This window comes from Brassica oleracea, chromosome C2 (genome assembly GCF_000695525.1).
Source record: "Brassica oleracea var. oleracea cultivar TO1000 chromosome C2, BOL, whole genome shotgun sequence".
Taxonomy (NCBI): Eukaryota; Viridiplantae; Streptophyta; class Magnoliopsida; order Brassicales; family Brassicaceae; genus Brassica; species Brassica oleracea.
This window is the reverse complement of record NC_027749.1, coordinates 14,348,683-14,358,973: the sequence shown is the minus strand read 5'-3', so window position 1 is coordinate 14,358,973 and position 10,291 is coordinate 14,348,683. Positions and strand designations below refer to the sequence as shown.

General features: G+C 31.2%; 2 protein-coding genes across 2 annotated transcripts; both read right to left on the bottom strand.

The window, feature by feature from the left end:
* Window positions 1-1,796: 1,796 nt before the first annotated feature.
* LOC106323518 lies at window positions 1,797-3,065 on the bottom strand. Its single transcript, XM_013761627.1, has 2 exons — window positions 3,007-3,065; window positions 1,797-2,461 (listed from the first exon to the last, which is right to left on the bottom strand). The coding sequence occupies exon 2, from the start codon at window positions 2,403-2,405 to the stop codon at window positions 1,797-1,799; it is 609 nt and encodes a 202-aa protein (XP_013617081.1). The 5' UTR covers window positions 2,406-2,461; window positions 3,007-3,065.
* Window positions 3,066-6,408: 3,343 nt separating this feature from the next.
* On the bottom strand, window positions 6,409-8,501 carry LOC106319546 (protein NUCLEAR FUSION DEFECTIVE 4). The gene is made up of 3 exons (XM_013757911.1): window positions 8,121-8,501; window positions 7,142-7,959; window positions 6,409-7,047 (listed from the first exon to the last, which is right to left on the bottom strand). Exons 1-3 carry the CDS (start codon window positions 8,457-8,459, stop codon window positions 6,585-6,587), a joined length of 1,620 nt encoding a protein of 539 aa, XP_013613365.1. The 5' UTR covers window positions 8,460-8,501; the 3' UTR covers window positions 6,409-6,584.
* Window positions 8,502-10,291: the final 1,790 nt, after the last annotated feature.

Here is a 10,291-nt window from a genome sequence, read left to right as displayed (position 1 = left end):
GGACATTGCGATCTGATTTCATAATTTTCTTAATCCAAACCGAAGGAAGCTGATGAGTACTGAATTCTCCACAGCATCTGCTGGTACGATAAATTCTTTAACTGCTCGTTCACTTCCTGTGAAACTGGGTTGAATGTCGCCGTCTGTGGCGGTGGTTGGTGGTTGGGCATGATGTTTTTGTTGTTCTCCATCTTTCTGTTTATGCTTTCCGTTTTTTTTTTGGATAATTCAGCTTTCCATTTTTTATATTTCAATTCCTAAGAGGATGATTGGTTGGTTCTATAGTTTTAGATTTTATGCTTTAGAAATTATTTGTTGTGAGTATTTTGGCCATGGTTTTAATTTGTTTGCTATAGAAATATTTTCAAATACATTGAAAGCACTAAATAAAAACCGTAGATAAATAGACTTCTAGAGTTAAGATATCTCTTTTTCTAATTTTTTTTTGCCTTAGATTTATTTTTTAAAAGTTAAAGCATGATTGCTTTACAAAATAACTTTTAAAATAGAGATGGCTGTCAACAACATCTAGAACACTTGCCAATCAGCCCCTAAGTATCTGGATTTTGGGACATGAGATTTTGATCGGAGTTAAAGAGTATATTCATACGGTGGTTTACAAAGCAGGTAATATTTTCTTAATCTATGTGCCTACTCTCTAGCTTATCTTAGCAATTCTTTGTTCTAACGTATTTAATATTATTATTTGCATTATATGTTGGAGTTACTAGTTTTGCCAAATTATTCTATTAACATTAAATAAAAATCAAATAAAAATCTTAGTTTTTCAATAAAAAATTACTAGTCAAGTATATATATATCGTTATCTGGATAAATTAAGGGTCTGGATGGTTGAATGCCAATTTTGGATATGGTTGTGGGAGTTTGCAGATGTGGATAGATGTGGTTTCAAGCGTTATTAAGTTGTACGATTGGTACAACAGTTAAGAGTTGATGCGTTTGCGAAATACTTATGACTGGTTGATTATGAGATGATGCAATAGTTTAACAATAAATTGTCAAAATTAACACATTATAACGTTATAAATATGTCAAAACAAATTATTATGATAAAAATAAAATTCTTAATTTAATATAATTAATAATATTATTATGTTTTTTTTTTTTTAGTTTAGATGAAAGTTATAATTTCAAAAACAATTATGAAGATTTATATTAGACTTTCAAAAAAAAAATTGGTTTCTATATGTATATATATTATTGTTTAAAAATTATAGTGAATATTTTTGGTTTAAAGTTTTTATAATGCAAAATAATAATAATGTTAGTGGATATAAGCTAAAATATAAAATGTATTTATATACATTTTATTTATAATATCTTAATATTTATTTTTTGAATATTTCATTTTCAATATTACGTAGCGGAAACCAACTGTTGATTTTAATAAGTTTAAAACGATTTAAAGTGAATTATAGTGTTTTGTGATTGTTACAAAACGTTAACAACCACTACCACCCGCAAATGCAGTATTTGCGGGTGCTAACAGCAAAACCAGTCAAGCCTTATGTAATGCAAATGTTATTACTATTTCTACTTTGATGGAGAAACTACTTTCAAAATGATATAAGGTAAAATCAAAGTCTCATTCCTAAAAGATAACATTGCTTCAAGATACAATCATGTTCCTAGGAACATCTATCAACTTTTGAAAACGAAATAAAAGGCAGAGATAAAGTCACTGAATCAGTATCACACTGATACTAACTCAGCTTCATTGTAGTTTATTATATCAAGTCTAGAAAGAAAACGGGATTTCTTGAGAGAATTGGTCTTCACTGTTTTTTTCTTCCCTTGTTGACATGAGGGACAGTTGTTGATGAAGACGCCTTTCGTTTTCTTTCTCCTCCGCTAACTCTGAATGATGGAGGAGGAGGTTGTACCATCTGTTCATTAGACATGTTCGGTTTAGGTGCCGACAAAACCACGGGAACAAATAACGAGCTCCGGAGCTGTCGCTCTCTTAATTGAAGCTGGTCACGGCGCCTCATGTCATAAAGTTTCTTGCCCTTTTCATTGCACAAGAATTTCCAGGAGTCAGAAAATATCTTGTTTGCTTTATAAGTGCCAACGAGAGACTCGCCATCGTCCATGGTCATGTCCAGAAACAGTTTTCTGTAACGTTTCTGGATTGTTGGAACATCCTCGGTCGGGTAAGCCCCTAAAACAGCGTACCAGTCAACACTACCGTTGAATTTTTTATCATACCCGATCAGCACCTGAAGAACGGCATTGAGACGGCGAAGACCAGGAAGCTCGGGAAAGAAATAACTAGCGACGTATGCTTTATCTTTGGCTCTACCAAACCTGCCCGCTTTGTAGCACTCCATAGCGGCCTCTTTATTTACTCTAGCTGCGTTTCTAAGGCCTTCCGATTGCAACATTTCTTCCTCAAAATATATCCTCAAAATATATCCTTTTAGGTCTTTTAGTTCAATTCCTGCAAACACAGAGACTATAAGTTTCAGTTCATGAATAATTCTTAAACATAGACCAAGAATAGCTTTGCCAAACATTGATCCTAAACTCTTTAACAGAAAATGCGATCTCAAAGCATAAAAGATATTTGTATAGATGCTTTTTCTGCCAAAGTTTGTTAAATATCAAGCAGTTAGATCCAAAGATCTATTTGTTCCTCTCAATTATATGTTTCCTTAACATGTATTAAACCTTAGATGTTCAGATATTGAAGTCTTAGATTAATAACAAACTTCTTAAAAGTAATAACAAACAACTCAAGAGTCAAGATCGAATCCTCAGTATTTAGATAAAGTTTTTGACTATGAAAATCATTTCAATTTGTGAAGAATAAACAAATCTATTGTTTCTCCACAATCAAACTCATTAAAATGTATAATCTAAATCAGATAATTTATGCCAAATTGCCCGTTCATAATACGAGTTAAAAAACACAAAGTCAAAAGTGCAGATAGCAAAATAATACATAGAGAAGATGATGTTGAGTACCGGAAGGTAAATGTTTACCTCTGTGTGGAGAGAATCAGAACGAGCAGCTTCAAATTACTAGATGACGGATTATCAAATATATATATTTGTATGTAATGTAAGAAACCTCAAGATAAACTTTATATAGAACGTCACCGCACAGTGATGAACACGTCAAGGATTAGTACAAAACTGGTATGCCAGTTTGTATTTTCCTAAAATCCACAAATGTGCTAGGTCAAACTTATATTCTCAATTTCAAATTATTTCCATGCATATCCAATATCCAAAATAGAAGTAAATCATTTTTTACGTCTGCATTTTATTTCCTTCTTTGTTTGATGAAGACAATACTTTGAACGAAGACCTTGTTTTAAGTCTCCAATTAATAGCAAAATGTTTTGGATTTTGATTGTCCTATGACTTAGGAGGAGTCCTAGAGATTTTTTTAAAAAAATTAGGAGAGAAAGTGTGTAAAAGTCTTAAACTTTTAGCTTTAAAAAAAATGATAAATGATTTAATTGGTTTTAAGAAAATAAAAAATAAAAAAAATTATAATATTTTTATTTTTATTTATTTTAGAAACTTACATAATTTTTTTTACTGATGGAGGTGCTTTTTTTATTGCCGTTTGGGTATTATTGTTTTGAATGTTTAAAAAATAAGAAAGATAAGTGTGAATCAAGGAGTGTGGACCATTCTCACATAAAGAAAGATTTTATTTTCTTTCCTAACAGTTGAAAGATATTTTCTGTCTATAGATTATTTAGGTGGAGATATTTATTTAAAAATTTTGGCTCCTACTTTCACAATTCTAACTTTAATCATTTTCAGAATCGATTTACATGTTACACACTTGTTTTCCACACCGATTTTCATGAAGTTAGACTATGTTATAAGGCCATTTAAGCGTTCGGGGAGATCTAGACAGCATTTGAATGTTGAGATAAATTGTGGACTTAAGTGGGTAAGAATATAGGTCGAAGAATTTTTGTTATCTTAGGGAAATTTCTTAATATTAGTTTTGAACTCTAGTTTGACCCAAAAAAAAAAAAAAAGATTTGAACTCCAGTAATACTTAGCAGATGCCTGTTCATTTGTACATCTCTCTTCTGCATCTAGATGATTTATCCAAATGATTCATCCAAATGACCCAAATGATCCATCTCGATATTGTTCTAGACTATTCATTTCTATTTTTCTCATTTCTATTTAATGTAGATAATTTTAATAAACAAATGACTTATATACTTTTGTTTTGGTAAGAAAATGATTTTGCGATTTTGACAGAAAATGCATTTTGGTTGATTTGGCGGAAAAAATATTTTCACGGTTTTGCTGGGAAAATATGTTTTCACGGTTTTGGCGGGAATATGCGTTTTATGGTTTTAAATTTTGGCGAGAAAATGCATTTTTACAGTTTGGCGGGAAAATGAATTTTATGGTTTGGCGGGAAAATACGTTTTATAGTTAAGGCGGAAAATGTGTTTGCCATTTTTTGATGGAAAATGTAATTCCTGGAAAATATATTTTTTACTGTTTACGTAAATGCGTTTTTGTGATGGCGGGAAAATGTGTTTTACGGTTTTGGCGGAAATTATGTTTCACGGTTTAGGCAGAAAAATATGTTTTTATTATTTTGGCGGGAAAATGTGTTTTGTAATTTTGGTGGAAAAATACGGTTTTTCGATTTTGGTGCGAAATGCGTTTTTGTTGTTTTGGTGGAAAAATGCGTTTTGTGGTTTTTCTAAGAAAATGAGTTTTTTTGGTTTTGGCAGGATTCATTTAAAATCAAGTTTTATGTCATTTTTGGTAATTTTACCTACAAATATCATAAAACCACATGACTCTTACGATATGAGTATGAAACCTCATTTAATAGTTAGTCATATTAAAATTATACTATATTTCTATATTAATATCATTTAAATTTATTTATCTACCATATAAAAGAGGAATTTTCATGTTTACCACATTCACGATATCATTATTCATCTTTATCACCACTAAAAAGATATTTTCAAAAATATCTTCTTCGTTAATTGGCAAAAGACATACCTTTGTTCTCTATATATATAATAAATAATTATTTAAATAGAAAAATAAAAGAAATTTTATTTTATGTTTTCGAATAATAATTTTTCAAATTCGAAATTTTTATAAAAATAACTTTTGATTTTTTTTTTTCAAAATTTCTTTTTGAAAATCGAAAATTATGCTTGAAACTATTTTTTAATTTTTTCAAATTTTTCAAGTATTTATTTTTATAGTTACTAAAATACTAAATTTCACATTTCAAAAATCCTAACTCCACCCCTCAAATCTAAACCATAAATCTAGATTAGTTAACCCAAGGATTATAAATGTTTTTTTACCCTTTATTAAAAGTGATTGGTAAAATTGGTTAGTGTAAACATGAAAAGTGATACTATGAATGTGGTATTTTTGACAATTTCCCCATATAAAATAGATAAATTAATTGATTTTGATTTATTTACCAAAAATGACTGTAATAAACAAGAGTGAATATTTTACTCTATATAATAGTTACTGATTTATCAAATTTTCAATAAATATTTATTATTTTTTATAGTATAACGCAAAATAAATAATAATAATACTAAAAATAATGTTATATATAGAAGGTTATTTCCGCGAAAGGCGCAGATCTTAACTTTGTTAATATATTAAAGGACAATTTTCTCAAATAGCCATTTTTAAGTTTTTTTCACAAAAATAGCCTTTTTTATTTTGAAATTTTTAATATTTATTTTTTATTTTTTAAAAGTTGAAACCATATCCCCAAAACCACACCTCTTAACTCTAAACCCTAAGTCTATATTAGTTAACCATATGGTAAAAATACGTTAAGGGCTATTTTTACCTTTTACATTTTTTCATTAAGGGCTATTTTTATGACAAAAAACTTAAAAATGATATCCTATGGAATTTTTCTATATTAAACTACACAAAAAATATCACATTACACTATAAAAGTATTTGTGTAATGTTCTCATATAAGATCAACTAGTGTTTCTTAATCTAGTTTTAAAATATTTTAAATCTTATTTTAAAGTTTTTATTTAATTTTATGTGTTACATTTTAATTTATGAAAACAAATTTGAAATATTTATCAGATAGAAAATTTTAAAGAATTAAAACGATAAACAAAAAATATTTAATAATACACATAAATATCAAAATGCAAATGAACACTTCAAATATGAAGTTTCACTATTTAAAACTATTTTGAAGTTTTTTTTTAGAGCAAACATCATATTTGAAGTTAATAAAATGTCTTTTCGAGATGCTCTAGACGGTAGAAAAAAAATAAAACGTGTAAAATTTCACTATTTAAAACTATTTTGAAGTTTTTTTTAGAGCAAACATCATATTTGAAGTTAATAAAATGTCTTTTCGAGATGCTCTAGACGGTAGAAAAAAATAAAACGTGTACATTACTAACTCTTTAGGGTAATCTTTTTAACATTACAAGTGGACTCTAGTAAGATTTTGTCGAATTTAAACCAAATTGTAGAATTGCTAACATGTTTCTTACAAAAGGCCAAGAGAACAACATTTGGCACGTTAAAAAGGTCCACAGTCCACATTATCTTCAAGTCTTGGACACTCGATGAAGCCTCAAGTAAAACGTCCTTGTCCTATAAACAACACTCAGACTCAGCAGCATAGCCATTAAACACACCACGGACATGAGACCACACGTAACCGAATAACACACTGATCCTGTGCAAGTAAGTGACTCAGTCTCTGGGGAGGTCCCGGCTTGCTTCCTGGCGTAGTAGTCATATATGTTACTTGCAATCACACCTGAGAACACAAACGACCCAATAGGCAATGCTGTAATCTGGAAATTGTAGAGAGAACCGAAGCATTTTAGTCCAAAAATGTCAGAGACTGAAGCAGGAGCGATTGCCCAATGAGCGCCATAACCCATTCCTATTACAATGGTGACTACATAGATCTTCCCAGGCCAGTCTATGGCATAGTAGATTAGCCCTAACGACATTATCGCCTGAACTGCAGACATTGCCATTGTTCTTGGAAGTGAGAGTTTTCTTGTAAAGACGAAGAAAGTGCTGATTATTTTCAGTTAAAAAAAAACAATTTGACTATAAACGTTTATGTATGAATGTCTAAGTGAAATGGTACCTTATGATTAGCTCAGAGAAGTAACCACCAGCAACACGGCCAAGAAAATTGGAGATGCTGATTAGTGAGACGAATACTTTGGCGTTGCTATAGGCAAGGGAATAACAGATCTGACCAAGATTGTCTATAACTGTTATCCCCGAACCTACACCTAGAACCAGAGACATAAATATAAGCCAGAAGTCGAATTGTCCCAAAGCCTGTAACAATGTGAAATCTTCTCCTATGCAAGGGGCTCTTCTTTTTTCCGGCGATATGTCACTCCTCTCAATCAAAGTTTTAATCTCATTCAGATCCACACTGGTGGTTTCTTCTCCGGTCTTCGCCAAGGCGGCGTTATTAATACCTGAGAGGAAAACCGATGCAGAAGGGACAAGAACCGGAGCAACCATCAAAACGACAAGAATAGCTCCAGAGGCTGTGGTAACTGTTTGAGTTATATCTACGAGACTCCGGAGTACCAACACTCCTAATAGATACACTGCGAGGACAACACAGAAGCCGTAAATAGCCAAGAAACGTAAATCATCAGACCGCGAGCTCGCTCTGCAACTTCTTTCCACGGGTCTAACAACAAATAGTAGAGCAAGAACAACCAGTGGTGGTCCAAGAGCAACCATGAGGATAACAGAAGAGTCATGAGAGGGGTTGAACATCAAGTAAACCTGAGTCAAGATTGCTCCGCTCAAGCCAGAGAACCCTTTCAAGATTCCAACAACAGGACCACGGCTCTCTGGGAAGTTATGAATGCATGAGACTAAGGATGCTGTATTGTAGTAGGTTTCTCCATTCGTTCCCACGAAAATAGCTACGAACAACTGCATTAACAAAACTTATGTAAGAAAACATTAAAAAAAAAAAACATAAAAGAAAGCATAAAAAAAACAAAAAAACAGGAGTCTTGTTCGGATGTTAGTTATACATCATGTAATAAAAAGAAATCATGTATACAAAATACGAATTGAAAAATTCATCTCACAATCCAAAGAGGAAGATTAGGCAATTGACCGGTGACGACGAGCCAGACAACACCGTAGCCGACGAAATTCTGAGCAGCACCGACGAGTAGAACCGTCCAAGACGGTGATACGTCCGATAAAGCACCGGAGACGAATCCGATAGCGTCGCCGAGGTTCTTAGCGACGCCGAGAAGACCGATCTGTTTCTGGTTGTAACCAAGAGAAGTCTTGATCGCCGGGGACATTGAGCCACCGAATAAATAACCGACGCCGGCGACGGACTGGATCCACATGGCACACACGAACACCAGCCATCGGTCGTTGGTTAGAGTCTCCAGTTTCTGACGCCACAAAGCCATAGTCAATGGGCTTGATTTTATCTAATGAATTAATCATTTGGAATAAACTTTCCGAAGTGTTTTAAACCCGACCGGGACGGTGGACCAGACAACTTAACAATGGATTATTGGATCGACCGCAAATGAACTACGAGTTAATAAATTAATTAATTTTTCTATAATATTATATTAACTATTGAAAAATACAATAAAAATTTTATGTCTTAAAAAATATGTAGCGGTAGTTTTTTTTTATTTTTTTTGTCATTTAACATACAAAATATAAAAAAGAATTAAATTATTTAACATTTTTTATAAGAAGTTAAGAGTTATTACATATAATAAAAATAAAGTAATTGCACGCTATGTCTATGTTTCAAACATTATTTATGTGGATGGTCATAGCAAAGAAACAAACTGTACGGTTTCTGTTTTAATCCAAAATTGCCTCTGTAACGAACTCTTTAACGTCTGGTTTTGTTTTTTTTCTTACCCTATTATTTATAAACCATGGGATTAAGAGGGACTGAACCCAAGTTATGTTTCAAGTTTCAACTATCTTGTACCATATCCTTTTATATGTAATCTTTTTATGTATGAATAGTGAAGTTATCCATATAAAGTATTACAGTGCTTATAAATAAAAAATAGAGTTTAGAGTTTTGAATTTCTATTTGGGTTTATGGTTTAGAATATAGAGGTTTTATTTGGATTTTGGGTTTAAAATTTTTATTTGGGTTTAGAGTTTAGAGTTTTTATTTAGATTTAGAGTTTCTATTTGGGTTTAGGGTTTATGGTTTAGAATTTAGAGTTATTATTTGGGTTTAGGGTTTAGAGTTTCTATTTGGGTTTAGGATTTAGAATTTAAAATTTATATTTGCGTTTAGGATTTAGAGTTTATGGTATTTATTTGGATTTATAATTTATGGTTTACAATTTAGAGTTTCTATTTGGATTTTGGTTTTAAAACTTTTTATTTAGGGTTTTGGACTATTATCATATCCCTTTAATCAATTTGATTATATTATTTATGTTTAACCAAAAACATAACCAGTTTTACAGTTAATGTGAACGCACATCTCTAAAGGGACAACAATGTAACTTTGTTTTCGTTTTTTTATCCATATAGCTAATTAATTTTTTTTTTGCATGGTTGCCTAAATAGCTTTTGTTTCATGGTTTTCTACGCGAATGACTCATAAAAATATATTCAGATTTAAAATCATTAAGTATCTAAATGTCTAATTTGAATAATAAAATTAGACTTTAAATCCTAAATAAGCCAAAAGTAAAATATAAAATTGTAATTGAATATCAATAACAAAAATAAATTAATATCAAATCACAAAAATTAGCTAGTTTTGTTTAGATTCATAATCCAGAAGATCGTATGATCTTTTTTAAAAAAAATTAAAAACTAAATTCTTAATTAGAATACATAGTCATCGTTGTCTAACTCTATCGCAAGGAAAATTGCGAAGAGTGTCCTCCGAGATGGTCGCTTTCAATCGTATCTGGCGTTAGGAGGTCCAGCGTGGTTACATCAGCAAATATTCAGAGAAGCCGCTTTGATACGCTCGTAGATCTTTAGATTAAGGTTGAACGTATGAATGTTTCTCTGTTTTTTTTTTCATTCGTCACTTATCCTTTGTAATGGGTTTTACCCAATTTGCAGACGTTAAAAAAAAATAATTAGAATACATAACAAATTTTAATAAACTAACTGACAAAATCCAAAAAAAAATAATAATTAAAAGTTACGTATTGGTTCAACCGGTAGCCGGGTTCAAGACTTTGACGGGGTTTTCTGGTTTTACCAGGGTTTTAAATAATACTAGCTTTTTTCTATTACC